The 19,375-nt window shown below is 34.2% G+C and overlaps 2 protein-coding genes across 2 annotated transcripts; one reads left to right on the forward strand and one right to left on the reverse strand.

Annotated features, from left to right (window-relative positions):
- Nucleotides 1-1,475: 1,475 nt before the first annotated feature.
- LOC145580944 (glycerol-3-phosphate acyltransferase, chloroplastic-like) lies at nt 1,476-10,015 on the forward strand. The gene is made up of 13 exons (XM_081638026.1): nt 1,476-2,072; nt 4,431-4,528; nt 5,545-5,631; nt 5,797-5,894; nt 6,446-6,503; nt 7,016-7,117; nt 7,221-7,282; nt 7,372-7,482; nt 8,133-8,211; nt 8,576-8,695; nt 8,776-8,889; nt 8,988-9,152; nt 9,625-10,015. The coding sequence occupies exons 1-12, from the start codon at nt 1,742-1,744 to the stop codon at nt 9,123-9,125; spliced, it is 1,398 nt and encodes a 465-aa protein (XP_081494152.1). The 5' UTR covers nt 1,476-1,741; the 3' UTR covers nt 9,126-9,152; nt 9,625-10,015.
- A 4,239-nt stretch (nt 10,016-14,254) lies between these two features.
- On the reverse strand, nt 14,255-16,968 carry LOC145594204 (2-alkenal reductase (NADP(+)-dependent)-like). The gene is made up of 6 exons (XM_081650539.1): nt 16,661-16,968; nt 16,227-16,410; nt 15,868-16,034; nt 15,664-15,746; nt 15,448-15,574; nt 14,255-15,144 (listed from the first exon to the last, which is right to left on the reverse strand). Exons 1-6 carry the CDS (start codon nt 16,892-16,894, stop codon nt 14,896-14,898), a joined length of 1,044 nt encoding a protein of 347 aa, XP_081506665.1. The 5' UTR covers nt 16,895-16,968; the 3' UTR covers nt 14,255-14,895.
- Between the last annotated feature and the right edge of the window lie 2,407 nt (nt 16,969-19,375).

Genomic DNA, 19,375 nt, shown 5'->3' on the forward strand with positions numbered 1-19,375 from the left:
TTTTGACAATTACTTTTTATTTATATACGGATAAGGCAATGAGGTCTTGGCCTAGTGGTTAAGATTTAGGTTATGTATATCACTTTGAAACATTTTCAGTCTTATCTAATTTTGTTGATATCATTTGGTATAGTTTAGATCATGCTCAATGATGGTACACCTCTAAGTCTCTACACCTACAATCTCCAATCAAAATAAAGAGTTCATCAACACCTACTTTATATCGACTATTATGTTCTTGTATAATAACATTTGAAAACCTTATAGTTATTAATTGTCTCCTTAGATCAATTCTTCAACCAATTTCATTTTCACTTCAATGTTATTGACTGATTGCTCTGGGTTCTTATATTTGGATTGAAAAGAATGATTTAGCCTCCTTATTTAGCTGCTTCCCATAATTTTTTCTAGCACTACTCTTTGATCATCTTATATCAAGTATTTTTAAAAGGTTAGTAGTTTTGAATTATATATAGTGTACCTATAAACCTTTTGTTAACCACCCTCGTGTCTTTTGCCTTTTTTTTTTCCTTTTTCCCACTAAACTTGTATATACTTTGAAAAATAATCTCATTATTTTTATCGAGTATAGATGAGAATTAATCCATAGATCCATTTCATCACCTTTCTAATCCTATTATTCACTGAGACAATTTTCATTATGTTTAAAACATAATCTTACTCGATAGTCTTATAGACCAAAGTCATTTAATTAACTGAAGGATAATGATACGCTATTAGGAAATTTATGACCTATTTGAGTAAGTTGTCTTCACATTACTTTCTTTGTAGCAATGGTGCATCCTTGTAATATTTTATGATACATGCATCACTCTTTAGCAATTTTAATGAATTGTACTCAAAATTAATCAAATAGTCATTGTAAGAAACACTTTCAATAATAGCAAACACAACAAACACATGTTTCATAAAATAAAAAATAATGAGTAATATCAATGAAGTGCAAGTAGCACAAACCCATCTAAACCCGATATGATGCACACCGGTAGTCCATGGTTCATGTAATGACACCAATGTTAAATTTTAGCACAAGCCTGATTGGTCCATCTATGCATCACATTACTTAATTTAGCATTGCACGTGGTTTGAGCTATGTGTATTTAGAAGACCACAAGAGACTAACACGACATTCTTAGCTCACTATAAACATAACTCACTTGAACACGAGACCCACTAACCTAACACATGAACTTGCACGACCATATCCATTCCAGTCAACCTTCATTATTTAGCTCATACATCCATTAAGTAACCCATTTTGTTTTAGATATGACATGCTCAATCACAAGAACCACTAACTTAACATAGACTTGCCTGCTTTGACCTGACCCGAGCCGGGCCAAGGGCCACCACCCCCACTTGACCCCATACCCCATTATTTGGTTGATTAATCATCAACCCTTGGACTTGATGTTTTTATTAAAGAAAAACGAATCTATCTATCCATCTCCTAGTCCTCCCACACCACCAGCTCAAGTAAATGGAAAAACGACAATACCAGAAAGAAACGTCATATCCGGTAACCCCAAAAGCCGTCATCGCCTAATCCTGCAACTTCCTCCCATTCCTTCAGACACCATATATACCTTTCTCTCTCCTCCTTTCACCTCTTTCTATTTTTTCTGCAACTCAAATTCACCAATCATCTTCTTCAATCTCCACGTTCTCTCTCCTCTTTCTCGCATTTTCTCTCTCTTCAATTTCCAGAAAACCATTAACAATGTTGGTGCTATCTTCCTCCACTCCTCCCGTTCTTGAGCTGCTCAAAGATAGGGTTTCTTCTTCGTCGGCGGCGTCTTCTTCGGCGTTTTCTGCGGTGGTTCTTCGTCGGAGTTTTTTCACTCGGAGTAACTCTGCGTTACTATGTTGCTGCTCTTCCAAGCTCAAATTAATGGCGGATGCTGCTGTTCCGTCGTCTTCTTCTGTTTCTGCTTCTGATTCTGATTCTTATTCTGCTGCTGAAGAGGATAATTGCAAGATTCCACTCAAGAATGATAATCAGAATCAATCTCTTCGTTCTCGCACTTACCTTGATGTTCGTTCTGCTGAAGGTGTATTATCTTTCTATTTTTATTTTATTTTCGTTTTACTACGTTTTATTGCTAGCAATGAAGAACTTCCACAAGTTATTTGCGTGTTATTTTGATTAGTTTATTGTTATAACTGAATGTCTGAAATGTAGATGACTGTTGAATTGATGTTTGAGCAATTTTGGTGTCCAATTTTGTATTAATTCGCTAATGAAAAAATCGTCGACAAGTTTCTGTTTAATTAATATGCAATATTTTGATATTTTTGTTTTCTATGATTTGATTAATATGTTACAGTGTAGAGTTTTCTTTGATAGGAAAATTTTGAGAAAGAACAATTAATTAGTGTCCAATTTAGTGTGTTTCTTTGCTAATGAAAAAATTGGAGACAATTTTCTGCTGGATTGATATGCAGTTTCTTGATTAATTTACAGTTATAAGCGGTTTCTTGAATGACGTAATATGCTAAAATGTATGAGTGTTTAATTTTTCTCTTAATCCGATTAGATTTTCTTTTGAGACGGATTAATCATTTTTAGTGTTTATTTGTTGATGAAGAAATCGGAGACAAGTTCTTTATCCTTTGCAGGATTCATATACTGATTGATAATTGAACATTTCTTTTCCTGCTCTGTTTGTTTACTTGTCTGATGTTTTGGTTGCATCTTCTTGACTGATGTACTGTAGTGATTACAGAATTTGAATCACATAACGAATAACAATGTGGAATTTGAGAAAGAGAGAGAAAGAGATAGATGTTCTTAGGATGAAATATTTTTGAATGCCTATGCGTGTTAGTTCATTATTTTTGAATCGGATAGCTCAAGATTGTTGCTGGCTTGCTGTTTTTCCCATGAAGCATATGATGGAGAGTAGATTCCTGCCTACTAATACAGTTCACAAGTTTCCCTTTCCTCTTTGAAATATCTAAATTGTTTCTAGTACTTTAACTTCTGAAAGTAGCATCACTCTAGGCTTTCTGTTGAAATGTGAAAGGATGAGTATCATACTAGAAAATAGAAACATCCCTACTTTACTTGGATAAGTAGTGACATTCTCTTTGGGAGTGACCACTGACTAATTGCTTAGGAAGTATGATATAGTGAAGATTTGCTAGAGTTCGTTTTAGCCAGCTCAATTGTTGATGAGCTCTTGTGATTTCACATGTACCAACACTTTATAAGTGGAGAGAGAAGGAAAAATTTGCAACTTGTATGGCTGTATGCATCTTCTTATATCATGCTTTTATTGCCTACATTTTATGAGCTGGTCTGGTACAATAGATTTATGGTTAATTGTAGTGAACAATATTTTTTCCTTTCCTTTCTTTTAAAATCTAATGGTGCTTCAATAAATAACCCAACAAATGGTCATTTTAATTTAAAGTTGAATCACAATTTAGAAAAGAAAGGCTAGGTTTGGGATGGATCATCTAAGACTTTACATTATGTTATTGCTGGGATTATGACGGTATATTCAATAGCTTTCAAGATGGTCTTAAGTAAAAGGGGATGCTTCTCTCTCTTAAGTACTGAGCTCAACCTTCAAAGCTCCAGGCTCCACATCTTTTCAGAATTGTTGTTCTTAACGACAGGTTATTAAGCTCTAGTTTTCTCTTTAATTCTCCAGAAAACTCTCTTCTTTTTTTTTCACTCCTGATAAAATTTCTGTCTAAGATGGAACTTGGATGTAATGATGACTTGACCGTGTTGTTGAATGTCAATGAAGTCTCTTTTACCGCTAAGTGCTTCTTTAGTTTTTGACTACCCATTTAAGGACTGTCTGGGAACCCAAGGCACTACCTGTGCAGTTTGAGAAAGGATTCCTACTTCCCTATGTAGGATGTTCTTAAGAGAGGTATTTTCAGGTTAAGATGACTCCGCTTTTGTTGCCTGTTCCGTTAAATGTATCTCTAAACTTAGCGTTTCATTTTCTTTCGTAGATGACAACCGTATGCAGTCAAGCATGCTTGAGCTCTGTAATGTCTAGTTGTTGACCTTTTTGTTGTAGGGTTGTGGACTAGAAGAGCAAGTGACAAGTTTATAATTGTTGTTCAGAGTTTCTTAACAGTTCCTCCCCCTTTCTTCCCAATGAAAATACTTTTAACCTTCGAATTGCTCAGTTGATTCCCATATTTTGCAAAGTGATTTTTGGTTCTATTGTTATATTATCATACAATGAAGAAATTTTATTAACCACTTTGTCATTGTGAAGTGTCTGCTACTCTGATGTTTTGACACATATGTATTGATAAAGTTTGTCAAAACCTTAAAATCGGCATTCTTAAGAGTTAAGACCAAGGAGTCTAGACCTTTTTTTTTAAAAACTTTTTCTCGGGTATTATGATATCTTCCCTTAATGATATGTATATCCCTGCAGAGCTGATTTCTGGAATAAAAAGAGAATCAGAAACTGGAAGATTGCCTAAAGGTGTTACTGCTGCAGTGGAGGAACTTTTTCACTACTACCGCAACGCAGTAAGTTATATTATTGATCATTTCATTTCCTGGAATGCTATCTGTAGCCATTTTTGGAAACTGGGTTATATTTCTTCAAACAAATGGAAAATTATGCTGTTTTGAATTTTTTTTTCTCTGATTGGATGTGAGCATATGTTGCATTACCCTATGTCCATCTTTCATCAGACAGTAAAGTACATGCTAAAGTTGTCTGAAGCTTGTCTCCTTGAAGCCCTGGGATTTCGTATCATTATTTACAATGTTTATCTAGTCCTTATCTTAGAAATTCTCTCCTGCTCCTCGAATATTTCTGGCAGACTCTAGTTTCCTTATCAATTCTATTTCACAATCAACCCAATTTGATTCCTGTTTCCCAACTTTGAAGTAGAAGTGCAAAATTGTTTTACATATTTTCTAGTCAAGACTTTGAATTCTCCTTTTGGATTTAAATCTGCCTTTTGCTATTTTACCAGTTGGAGAAAAGTATGCGATTATGTGAGGGCATGACTATTTTTGATATAACCTTCTTTATGTTCTTATCAGGGAGGAGGGTGCTTAATTGCTTATTGCTTTTAAGTTTTGTAGTGGACAAGACTCAAGAAACATTTGACATATTCGTATTTCCTTAATTCTAAAAATCTGAATATTGCACAATAAATGTCAAAATGGGGAAAATTTGGCACATTTAACAGCCTGTACTTATCTTTCTTGCAATAGCTTACACTAGTTGCTGAATATGTCAGCAGCCTCTCTGTTATCGCATAGACATGGCTGTGTACATCTTACTCCCTTTGCCTTGCCTGGACGAAAGATTCTTTAGAGAAATTTTTTTACTTTTTCCAAAATAAATACATTCTTATTGGGGAGACAGGAAAACCTGTTGGATGAACTAAATTTTCTTTTTTCTATACTTTCTGTTTGTAATTCTGATGATAGAGAGATTAGAGACTTATGTCCTGTAGCCTGTAGATTGGTTTGAGTATCTATTTAGAAATGTTGAGTTTTGACATCTGTCAACTGGTTTAACTTTTCAGGTCCTTACAAGTGGAATTTCTAATGCTGATGAACTAGTGTTGTCAAACATGAAAACTATGCTGTATTTTGTGTTAATGGATATGGAGGTATTTTTTTGCTCTAATTTACTCGTGATTGGTAGACATTAGTTGTTTATAACCTCCCAAAAAGTTTATCTATAAAACACTATAAAAATAACAATTTTATTATATGACGGGATTTATGCACCACTCAGCTGCTTATATGGTTAGTGGTTTTAATATATCCTACAGGACCCTTTTGTATTTCCACCGTATCACAAAGCTATTCGAGAGCCTATTGACTATTATTCCTTTGGTCAAGATTACATCCGTCCATTGATTGATTTTGGGTGAGTTAACCTCCTGTCTTTCTTTTAGTGGCATCATTGTTTTATAACAGTACTTGACTTATGACATGAAAATAGTTCATATAATCTCTTCAACGTAATTTAACATAATTTTATTTAAAGAGAATGTTGCGCTTGTCTGATTCTCTAATGTATATTGCGCTTGTTTGATTCAAAAAATTTATAAATTATGATGTTGTGGTTATTACATAATGTGGCTGCTGTTTGATTCAATGGAACTTATTGATCAACATAATGCCTTTGAAGTTTGATTATTACTTATCAAATATGATTGAAAGCCTAAAAGTACAAGTTGCATTGTGCTTAAAGTGGAGGTACATTCTTGTCTTCTGGATATTGTTTAGGAAGAAAACACGTACTACTTTTGTAGAATATACTTCTGTGATGTTTGGCATACTTTTATGTGCTGTTTTAGTTTGTTTGATTCTTTGGGGGCTGGATTTGATTTTTAAAAAATCAGCACAAGCATGTCTAGCTTTGGGGTTTTTTGGCTCAACCAATTCTCGATCCTTATTGTCATTGTTTAATTTCAGAAATTCATACGTCGGCAATATCACCCTTTTTCATGAAATGGAGGAGAAGCTTCAGCAGGTATTTATTCTCACATCTCTTTGTTTCTCGGTTTTTTTAAAGCTGCTCTACCTGAGTGATTATTGATTAAGGTAGTAGATAGGAAGAAAGTGTTAAAAACTCCTAATCATATGGCCATTAATTGTTGGTGATTCTTTTTGGATGAATCTGAAAGGTACTATTTGGGCTAATGATGTGATTTAAGAGGAGGAAGTAATGTGCAATTTTATATTAGCCAATATCCTATGTGTAGAGATTTGACCAAGGATACCAGATTTGACCAAGGTACTATTTGGCAATAATGACGTTCTCAAGATATTATAAACAAGATTGTGTATGTGCCTTGATAGTGGGGAAATGTACCTGTAGGTTTTACTGTCATGTCTTTTAAAGATATATCTTTCTTCTTAGCAAGGAGGCCCTATATAACGCAGTGCTTGCTACATCTTATACCAGCAACTTGTGCATTTGATAAATTCCTAGTAAAGGTTCCCATAATGTTGCAGCTTCAATATCCTAGCATTAATGTGCAGGGGCATAACATTATCTTAATGTCCAACCATCAAACTGAAGCAGATCCCGCCGTGATTGCATTGCTTCTGGAGAAGACAAATTCACTCATCGCAGAAAATCTGGTGACATCAATATGCTATTTGTCAAATATGTAATTTGCACCCTTTGTTGTGCATTATTTTTTCAAAGCTTACATGGAAAGGGTGTAACTTTTATATGCTGCAGATCTACATAGCAGGCGATCGAGTTGTAACTGATCCTCTTTGCAAACCATTTAGCATGGGAAGGTGATCTGATATCCTCTATCTCTTGTTTAAGGAACCCTGTCTACTTTTTGATGTTTGGTTGTCATCTATTTTTTTTTGTTTCGGTTCAGGAATCTTCTTTGTGTTTACTCTAAGAAGCACATGCATGATGTTCCTGAGCTTGTTGATGCAAAGAAAAGAGCAAATACAAGGAGTTTGAAAGAGTTGGCCTTACTTTTAAGGTAATTAGTACAACTCTGGATTCAGCTTTATTGTTCATGAAACTAGTACTGCTATTTGTTATTTTGTTGATCTCTGGATGTAGCTTCAAATTGCGCATTAGTTCTTAATAGTGAAGGACTGAAGGGATTGCAAATTCTTATCCCATGTGGCCATGTTCTTTGTATTTCTTTCTTGCCCATGTTGACACATGGTTTCTGAAATGTTTGGAAGACCTGAAACAGTGAAAATTTGGGAGAAACTTGATTCATAAATGATCAACTATTTGAATATGGTTTGTTCATGGGGCTGTTAGCAGTTTATATTAAATAGAATGGTCATTGGGCTTGGTGCTTAGCTATATGATTATGCTTATAGATGCTTAAAGGTAACTCTGTAAACCAGGAAATCCGGATGAGCATTTAAACTTATATTAAAACCACCCAACAGGCTTTTTATGTGAAAGTGTGTTTGCACACTTTGCTGGCCTCTATGTGTGGGTGTTTTTTTTTGTTTTTTGTTTTTTTTTTTTAATTTTATTTATTTATTTTTTAAATTTTGTGTGTGTGTGGCTTGAAGTCTGAAATGTAGTTTTTTCCCGTTATTCTATTTTGAATATTTTCTCCTATCTTTTTCTCGTGCTGGGTCTTCTAAATGATATATCTACATCCAGAGAAGGTTCAAAAATAATCTGGATCGCACCCAGTGGTGGAAGAGATCGTCCAGATGCTGTCACTGGTGAATGGTACCCGGTAAGTTTTAATGTGACGTTAGATAGTAAAAATTTAGACCGTTGCATTTTCTTCTGACATCTGTACTTGCACTTTTCATAATTACATTTTGTGCTGATTGCTGTATACTTATTACTCATGGAATGGGAGATATTATGCTCCTAATGGATCTTTTGTTTTGTTTGACATCTTTTTATTTGTTTTTCATGTAGGAGGCATTATTTGTGCGTAACTTAGTTGCTATTCTTGCTATGATCTCCTTTCTGTATGTATAGAGAGTATAGACTAGTTCGACTGTGCAAGTGAATCATGAATCTTATTTCTTGCATTTCTTTTCTGCTATTTTACTATGCCATTTATATGATACTGATTGGAAGAGCATCAGGCAACTTTTGATGTCACATCAGTGGATAATATGAGAAGGCTTGTGGAACATTCCGGCGCACCAGGGCATATCTATCCAATGGCATTACTATGCTATGACATTATGCCTCCTCCAGCACAGGTATCTTTATGTTGTTTGAACAAGCCTGCTTGACTTTGAATTTCATTTATTTGAAAGCTTGCCTTTCCTTCTCTCTGTAGGTTGAAAAAGAAATTGGGGAGAAAAGAGTAATATCCTTTCATGGAGTTGGGTTATCTGTTGAACCGGAGATCAAATACTCTGATATTTCTTTTGGTTGTGAAAACGAGAAAGAGGTTGGTTATAGTTCAGAAACTCTTGCACTAAGTGGCTCACATAAGATCATAACATGGCAAGGTCCAAAATTGTGATTCTTGTGGTGATTTTATTGCAGGCTAAGGCGGCTTATGCACAAGCATTATATGCTTCTGTGAAAGAACAATATAAAGTCCTCAATGCTGCTATATATGAAGAACAAGGCTCAGGTGCATCAACAGTGGCTACTTCTCTGTCACAACCTTGGACCAGTTGACATCGGTGGCCTTTGCTTTCTTTTTAGGTAATCCTGCTTTATTTTCAGTCAGGAGAATGATAAAATGCCTCTTATAAGCTTGACCCCCCAATAATAAAACTGATTAGGTGGTTTAGAAAAAGTGTCTTCTTTGGCAAAACTATGTGCAACATCTTATGTGTATTGTTTGGAGGCGCCAAGGTTTTCTCTCTCTTTTTTGTTCAAATTAGTGGTCTTTTTCCTCAAGAGGGATTTTTTTTTTTATTATGTATTTTTTTAATTATTTTCTTTGAGATACTTTGTGGCATCGTGCTCACTGCTCTCCCTCAGTCCCTTTTCCCCTTAAAAGAATGACAAATCTGTTATGCACCAGGATGATACTACCTTGCTAACCATGTGTACCACTACTGCCTATACGATAATTAACATGCGCCTCTCATCTGAACTATATTACGGTGCTACAATGTATTGCAATTTGTTTCACTCTCCTCTTAATAACACTAACTAATTGTGATTGCAGCTATTAAGAGAACTCGTAGCTTCCCCTGTTGCTGTCCATCATTCTTACGCACCTTCAAGCGACGATTTTTAGTGTTCTATTGCTTGTGGAGGCAGCATGCTCAATTATTTTTCCTCGAGGGGATAGTAGGTGGGGAGGAGATTGTAGCTGTCAGCCTATCACTACTATTCCAATTTTTGCTAGGTTCCATTTTCTGAGAATTTTGGTCGTTACAGGAAAAGGTTTCAAACATTCATGACCTCTTAGGTGCTCTATTCAGTCTTTGTACAGCATTGTTCTTCCGTAAAATGTATATTTCCAAATCTTGTATTGTTTCTTAGGCGAAAAACGTTACGTTATATTACTCTAATTACTGAAATTTTGGTATCAAATTTTGACACATCTATAGTTCTATCAGCCTTCAAATGTGTTTTTGTCTTTTGTTATTTGTACAGTAACCCTTTGATATTTCCCCCCCCCCCTCCCTATTAGTTAATAAAGTGTTTTAACTTTCATTAACACCTGAAAACACCTACTGTGAATCATGCCTTTCATACAACTATACAAGTGCGTAGTATTGTAAGAAGTATTACTCATTATTATAAGAAAATTATGAATATGAAAGTATGAAATAAAAGCTAACTTAAATAATGAGAACATGCTTATAAAGAGTACAACCTTTTAATTAAATTAAAAACAACCAAACTTTGAGGAAAACAAAGCCAATCTTTAAAGAAACGATGCTAATCTAGATGTAACTAATAAAAGAATAGCAGTAGCAATATAATTAGTTGCATTAAACAACCCTAAATAACCCTTAAATTTCACTACCTTGTATTTAGGCATTTAGCTAATTAAGCTATAATAACTGCATTGTTAACAATTTTGAGGAAAACAAAGCCAATCTTTCTCTCTTGTCCAAACCTAAACGACCATAGCTGACCAACATCACCTAGTTTAAGACCAATTTTGTTAACCACATCCATCCAACCACCTTGCAGCACTAGATTCTTCTTCTCTTTCGTATTCTTTGGCCACATTGATAGATATAGCTCTCTCTCTTCTTTGTTTCGCAATAGTAAAGTCACATTAATATCGCCTCCTTCTTTCAATGTTTTTACTTCTTCACCTGTTAAAATAAGTCCATTATGCTCGCGCATGTCCCTCTTCGGAATCAATAATCGATTTTGTCGATCCCACACATCCGCATAAGGTATGTATTTTTGCATTACAAGCTTAGGCACTTCACCTCCCATACTTATTGCTTTCTCTACGAGTTCACTTGGAAGATTAGGGGGGTTAAATTTTGCCTTTTTCCTTTCTTCTTTGCTCGGCCCTGGATTTTTTTGCTTCTTTGCTATCTTTGATGACTTATTATGGCCTTGTTCCGAAGAACAACGTCTCTTTAGCACCCTTTTATTATTTTCTTGATGTATAACAGGAACAAGAGAATTATTATTAGTCATAACACTAGCATTACAATTATATGCTTCTTCAGGGATGATAGCCTTATTGACGTTGTCGTCATTATTTTTTCTTTTTGCATAAATCTTTTTACCAAAAAGTTTAATCATAGTAACTGTATCATTATTATTACTACTGCATGCTTCTTCAGGGTTGTTGACATTGTCATTACTATTTCCTTCTGCAAATATCTCTTTTCCAAAAAGCTTAATCGATTTCACCATTATTGCAACGGATGATCTTTGAAGTTAGAAGCTAGTTGAAAATATTATGAAAAGGTACGTAAGAAAGAAAATTATTGGTGTATGAAAATTGTAAGTGAAAAACTCAACTATTTGGGTCAGTATATATAATACTATTAACCGCTTTATGATTTATGGAAATAAGTTTGGGATAATGCTAATGCTAGTCCTAATTCTAATTAAAATGGGATAATGCTAATGCTAGTCCTAATTCTAATTAAAATGGGATAATGCTAATGCTAGTCCTAACTCTAATTAAAATGGGATAATGCTAATGCTAGTCCTAATTCTAATTAAAGTTGACACAAACTTTTTTTAAAAAAATATTTGTACAATTGTGTTGAAAAGTTGCCAAAATTATTAAACATTAGTTAGATTAAAACTACCCCAATATAATATAAGTTATCTATGTTTTATTAATATAAAGCTAAGTTATTTTTTAAAAACAAATAAGAATAATTAAATCTTGCATACTAATTACTAAGTAGTAAAACTTATCTCATTGTCTAACTATTCACATTAAAAGTTAATATTATTCCAAATTAGTTCAAAGTTACCCTACAACTGATTGATGCATGTACAAACTCTCTAATATCATTGTAAAACGAACTTAGTACACAAAAGTTTTCGTTAACATGATTGAGATCATCAAATCCAAATTAAAATTCCTCCTTCTCAAGTCTAAAAAAATAAGTTCCTTTTAAATTAAAATAGTCATTTTTTTTTTGACAAACAAAATAATTATACTTAGCTTGTACGGAACAAGAACTAATTAAAATAACGAAAGGGTTATAGTATTAGTATATATACTTGTATAAACTTTTAAGGGCTACATATAACAAAACCCTACAAAAATGGTATATTTGACTGGCGCTGGGAGATATCATACGGAGTATATAAAGAACGTTAGCGTCGTCGTAGTAGAGTCAAGATAGTTGCAGTACTCAATTCGTTATTATATTATTGATAAAGGATACCACTATAAGAAAACAAATAATGAGTTGTTTATTAAAGAGTTTCGTATGAATTTCTTCTAAAAAGAACATTATTTCATGTCGATTGAAGGATCTTGAATTTGATATCGAAATAAACTTGAGTAATAGAAAGCTAAAAACTAGAAAGCAAGTTGATTAAGTACGAACAATTAACTCCTAACTTATATTATTATTGAAGCATAGATTATTAGACTATTATTATTAAATTGGTTTTGGGTAGTATTTATTTAATATAAACTCAAGGGCCGTTTGATCTAATGCTTGGTCTTTCACTCTTTTGCTTAGTAATATGAAGTTTATATCGAAAATTTATTTTACAATAATTTTTTTTTTGTTTATTTTGTTAATATTGATAGAATGTGAACAAAAGCAAATTTAAACAACGAGAACATAGCTAAATCATAAGACTACAACCTTTTTTTTTAACATAAGATCGAATATGATAATAATAATCCTTCCTAAACAATATCTTAAACTAGATTAGATGAAGCCCTAACTTCATTAATCAACTAACCCTAATACGTAATAATTAGTAAAAAAGAGTTTCATGAAGCTACACTAAGCTAAGCATTATTTAATGTGTTGTTATCAAAAACTTTGAGGAAAACAAAGCCAAGATTTGCTCTATCTTGTCCAAACCTAAACGCCCATAATTGAGCAACGTCACCTCCTTTAAGATCAATTTTGTTAATCACTTCCAACCAGTCACTTTGAAGCACATAATTACGATTACTCTCATCAACTTCATTCTTCTTTGGCCACTTTGATAGTTTTAGCTTCACCTCTTCTTTGGTTTCCAATATAAGTGTCACCTTAATATCGCCGCCTTCATCCAATCCCCTCTTTTCTTGATCCGTTAACAACATACATCCATCAACCTTACGCATGTCAGTCTTGGGAATCAATAATCGTTTGTGTTGGTCACTAACATCTGTTACACTTATGTATTTTTGCATTACGAGTTTAGGGACTTCATCGGTCAAACCCTTGACTTTCTCTACCAATTCACTTGGAAGATTTGGGGGTTTAAAATCTGCCTTCTTCTTCTCTTCTTTGGTTGGCCTTGGATTTTTTTGCTTTTTCGGTGTTCTTTTGCTTTCTTCATTGCAATAACTACTTCTCTTAAGCTTTGGTACCCTTTCTTGATGCATTATAAGAGAACTATTATCAGTAGCGAATGTACCATTAGTACTTTTACTCGTACTATTAGCTTTTTCTTCATGATTCATATGAACAACCTTGTCTTGGTCGTAATTATAATAAATGTCTACACCAAAGAGTCTCATCTTTATTTTGATGAAAAAGGTATGTAACAAAAGAATACGAAGTATTATGTTGCAATAATGTAGTACTCCGTATTTTGATTGAGAGAGAGGAGGTTGTTTGGCTTTATATATAATACATGAATGTTAAACCGTTTTGTTTTATTTATGGGAATACACTTGAAATCCAAGTCTTCGAGGTATAATCCTAAACCTAAGCTAATCGTAAATGTCTAACCCTAACCCTAATCCTAATCCTAATCAGATAGGTTAACACCACTTTTGCAAATCCTTGTTCAAGTTAAACCTTTCAATTATTATTATTTTTTTTTTATTTGGATCAACAAAATAAAAAAACGGAAATATTATAATAAGTTGATATCAAATTGGAAGATTGAGTTGGATACGTTGTAATTTGACTTTAATTAAATTTAAAAGGATAGAAATCTGAAATCGGTTAGTCAATGTTCATATTTTCATTACCTCCTTAATTCGTTGTTTTTTTTTTTTTTTTTTTTTTTTTTTTTTTGAATAGGCCTTAATTCGTTGTTAAGTTTATTGAAACTGAAATTTGGGTTTTTTTTTTTTTTTTTTTTTTTTTTTTTTTTTTTTGAATTTTATTTCACCATTATTTTTTATGGCATATACGTACTGATGTAGTATGATGTTGTATTTGATGTTGGAAATGATATGTAGGGTCTGTTCTCATACGTTTATTTTCAATTCAGACCAGTTCAGATCAGTTCAATTCAGTTTAGCTCAGTTCAGTTTAGTTCAGCTCAGCTCAAATAAGTTTAGTTCAGTTCAGTTCGGTTCAGCTCCTAATTTCCTTCTCTTTTAAAATATTCATTTCAGTTCAATTCAGTTCGGCTCAGCTCAGCCCAGTTTAGTTCAATTTAGTTCAGTTCAGTCTATGAGAATAGGCTCATAGTCTACTGAATGATACTTCACCTTTTTTAATAGTTGAATTGTAAAGTTTTCACCATTATTTTTGGTGGCACGAAAAAATGCTCTCATAAAAATTAGTCAAACGAGAGCAAGTTAAGTAAAATAATACTAAGGCATTGTTCACTTCAGTTAAAAAAAGAAATTACTCACATTTAGTAAATATAAGTTCCTGAAAAAATACTCGCATTCCTAAGCCCATGAATATACGCAATAGAAAAAGAAACATGAGCAACATCAAACCAAACATGACCCCACACACACACACAAAAAAAAAAAAAAAAAAAAAAGGCGCTCCCGGACACCATGCACCGAGTTATTGTTTGCTTAAACACAATTTGATGTAACATGAGGTCTCACAATAGAAATTAGACTTGTTATGACTTAGACTTGAATGACAACCTTACCAGAATTGGAACTGGTAAAAAGTGAAGCAATGCTATCTAAAAAGCTTTCAATACCCTTGTTAGTTTTAAGTTTTGATCTTAGTTTTTGTTCCTTCAAATATCCACCCATTTCTGTTGCAAATTCCTTGAATTGATGAAGATATGACCGTAACATGAAGCCTTGCATGTGAACTTCCTTTCCCACCATATTCAATAGATTTCTCACCCCTTCTCTTTCTGTCCATACCTGTTTAAATCACAAACTTAAGAAATTAATTACATGTAATTATGCATGTAGAACTCTACAATTTTTACAGAAGTTGTATCAATTAGACATATAATTATAGCACCCCGTGCATAAATAGTTAGGCAAAATTTGTACATCGTGATTCACAACAACACGAGGTGATTTTAGCAACTAATAAATTAAAGACAGTTGCAAATCACCCTCGACTTATTTTCATTTCAGTTCAAGTTAATTAAAAGATCATAGTCGTCTAATGCTCTTTCCATTTACAAATTATATTTATAGAAAGTACGCCGTATATACCTTATTGTATTGGGAAATCATTCCACAAAGTGGAATACGCGCATATGTATTAACATGATTAAGAACAGCCTCAAGAGTTCTGCCTCCCACATTCTCGAAGTATATATCAATTCCATTAGGAAAGTACCTACATATTTAATTTAGAATAATTAAAAATCCTTAGTGAAAATGAAAAGATATTGTGTATATCTATATAATAATCCTCAAATTAATTACTTGCTTAAGGCAGCATCAAGATCTGTTTCTTTCTTGTAGTTGAATGCATCATCAAATCCAAATTCTTCCTTCAATAATCTCACCTATAAAAAATATGTTCGTTTAAATTAAGACTCGGTGCTACCAATAATAATCCGAGAGGGGAGACAGGATATACATACTTTCAAGAGCTACGTATAACAAAACCCAAATATAAAAACGTACCTTGTCATCAGATCCAGTGCTACCAATAACGCGACAACCTTTGAGTTTAGCCAATTGACCAGCAATCATCCCAACACCTCCAGCCGCGGCAGAAATGAACACATTCTCCCCTGCCATTGGCTTCCCTATTGCTTGAATTCCTACCCATGCTGCAAATCCTGGTACTCCTGTACATTTCCCCCATAATCTATATGCTTAGGCATTTTCACTCAATTTTATGACTTGCTCGTCTAAATGTACTCCTTCTGTCTTTTTAATTAAGAAGAAATGAACAAGTAGAACGATAGAGGGAACAATTAAGAATAAAATAATTATAAAACATAGAGACAGAGGGAGTACGTAGTATAAAATCATCGTACCAAGCACATTGAGATACTCCAAAGGGCTAACCCCTAAGGCAGGATCAATTTTAGTAGTCACAGCTTGAGAGGGTATTACACTATACTCAGCAAGTGGCATTTCTGGGCAAACCACCAAGTCACCCTCCTTATATTTGGCATCTTTCGACCTAATTATCTTCCCTACTCCATATGCTACGATAACCTGCATTTAAATTCCGTTTATCCAATTATTATTAATGTCAAAAGTAAGAAAAATGTTAAGCTAAGCTAGCGTAATAAATTAAACTGGAATTTTTTATAGAGAAGTTCAAAAGAACAAGGCCTAAGAAACTTAACGACACACTATAAACCAAAATGATATATATGATAGTGTTAGTTATTTTTTGCAATGAAGAAGTATAATGGCATTATTAATAGAAAGTCATACGACATTTGCTACTTGAATAACGAACCTGGTTAATGGGATACTGAGACACATTAAGACCATCCTCTTCCACACCAGTCATTCTTGAGCGCATATACGGATCAATTGAGATCCAAAGGCTCTGAATAGCAACATGATTGTCGGGGATGGAATCAACGGCTAAGGATAAGCTCACAGTTCTCAATTTAAGATGATCCGACGATGGTACACCGTCTCTAGCGTAGGCTGCCATGTACCATTCTTTGCTCTGTACTACCTCCATTTCTTTCAAAACTCGATCTCTCTAAACATACACAAAATAAGCACTAATTTATACTATCGTACTACGAGTAATAATAAGAGATATATGGTGATAACTGCACAGGTGAAAAAATGTGATTCCTTACTAATAAAGCGTAGATAATTTTTATTCGTATTATAGGGGTAACCTTTATTCATTTAAGGAGTAACTTTTGCTCATTTTAGGGTTTAAAACGGATGTACAATATTTTATTGTACATCCGATTTTTTTAAAAGTTTGTCAATAATAAGAGATATATGGTGATAATTATTGCACAGGTGAAAAAAATGGAAAAATGTCTTACTTTTGTGGTTACATAACCATTAGTAATGATTTGAAAATTTGAAATAAGTGCATCAAATTAGAACCACGCATATTGTTTCAAGGAAAAAGATAGTACATGTGAAAAACGATTGGCTTTTATGCTCCTGTGAGATGTAAAGTGTAATGACCTCTAAATTAGTCTAGAACTTGTAATGTATCACTGTATCAGTGCTATTTGATTTCATTGCATGCAATGCACTTATGCACCTTATGTGACCTTGATTTCGGGAGGTAATAAGTCGTGTAATGAATCATAAACAATGATGATGTTGGTGTTGGTGTTGGTGTTCGACTTATGATGTTGGACGATAGCGTGAAGGCTAATAGTAGTAGTCTCAAGATTGTTGTGATTAGAGCTATCAATTCGGGTATACGAGTCGGGTTTGGGTCGGAAAATAGTGGGTCGGGTCAACTCGGATCGGGTCAATTCGGATTAATTTCATAACCTATGCGGGTCAGGTTTGAGTTGGGTCATGCCTGAGTCCGGTCACGTCGGGTCATACTTCTTGTCGGGTTTAGGTCGGGTTACATTCGGGTCGGGTGGAACGACTTGGTCTCCCTAGACAAAATACTTTGATCAACAATAATAAGGTGGTCTAAATTGCATTTAAGGTCATTTGAATCAGGTCATGATCAATTTGGGTTGAATTTAGGTCGGGTCAATAACAAGTCGTGTTAATTTTGAGTCGGGTTAGTAACAAATCGGGTTGAATTTTTGGGTCAGATAAGTAATAGGTCTGATAAAATTCGGGTCGGGTCAATAACAAGTCGGGTTGAATTTGGGTCAGGTCAATAACAAGTCGGGTTGATCTGGGGTCGGGTTTGTAACAGGTCGGGTTAAATTCTGATCGGGTTAAATTCGGATCGGGTTAAGAATAGGTCGGGTTGAATTCGGGTTAGGTGTTAGTAACAAGTCGGGTTAAATTCGGGTTTTGACGGGTTAAAACGGGTTTGGGTCAATTTCGGATCAAGTAGGGTTCGGTGCAAGTTAATTAAATTGGCCGTTGTAAACCAATAAATCGGTGCAAGCTGTAAACCGGTAAATTGGCTGTTCAAAAGCGAATTGGACGATTCCACACACCCAATTGGACTCCCAGAGGGTATTAGGAAACCATGATAAACATTTCGGCAATTTTTATTTCCGGGCGAAAAAAGATAAAAAATTCCAAAATTGAAGGCTAATATGCACGCTTTTTGAGAAATTTTTGAGGTTTCAGGGTCCGGTGTCAAAAAGTCCTGAAATTCTATGAGATACATCTCGGGGTCATATAATGTCGTTTGGAACCATATATATATGATCATTATTTGTTGTCATAAATGTTCGTGGTAGGCTTGAATTAATGAAATCGGTGCAAGTTGTAAACCGGTAAATTGGTCGTTTAAAGGCAAATAGGATGGTTCCACCCACTCAATTTGACTTCTAGAGGGTGTAAGGGACCATGGTACAGATTTCAACAATTTTTAATTCCAGGTGAAAAAAAGTCTAAAAATCTTAAAATTGAAGGCTAATATCCACGCTTTTTGAGAAATTTAAGAGGTTTCGGGGCCCGGTGTAGAAAAGTCTTGATATTTTAGGGGATAAATCTAAGGGTCATATAATGCCATTTGGAACCATATACGATCATTATATGTTGTCATAAATGTTCGTAGTAGGCTTGAGTTAATGAAATTCGTGCAAGTTGTAAACCGGTAAATTGGCCGTTTAAAGGCAAATTGGATGGTTCCACCAACCCAATTGGACTCGCGGAGGTTATTAGGGACATGGTAAACATTTCGGCAATTTTTATTTTCGGACGAAAAAAAAAGTAAAATATTCCAAAATTGAAGTCTAATATCCACGCTTTTTGAGAAATTTTAAAGGTTTCGGGGTTCGGTGTCGAAAAATCTTGAAATTCTAGGGGATACATCTCGGGGTCATATATTTCCGTTTGGAACCATATATGATCATTATTTGTTGTTATGAATGTTCGTGGTAAGATTGAGTTAATGCAATCGGTGCAAGTTGTAAACCGGTAAATTGGTCATTTAAAGGAAAATTGGATGGTTCCACCCACCCAATGGGACTCCCGGACGGTAGTAGGGACCATGGTAAATGTTTCGACAATTTTTATTTCCGAGCGAAAATAAGTCAAAAATTTC

The sequence above is a fragment of the Chenopodium album genome, chromosome 2, assembly GCF_948465745.1.
Source record: "Chenopodium album chromosome 2, dcCheAlbu1.1, whole genome shotgun sequence".
Lineage (NCBI taxonomy): Eukaryota > Viridiplantae > Streptophyta > Magnoliopsida > Caryophyllales > Amaranthaceae > Chenopodium > Chenopodium album.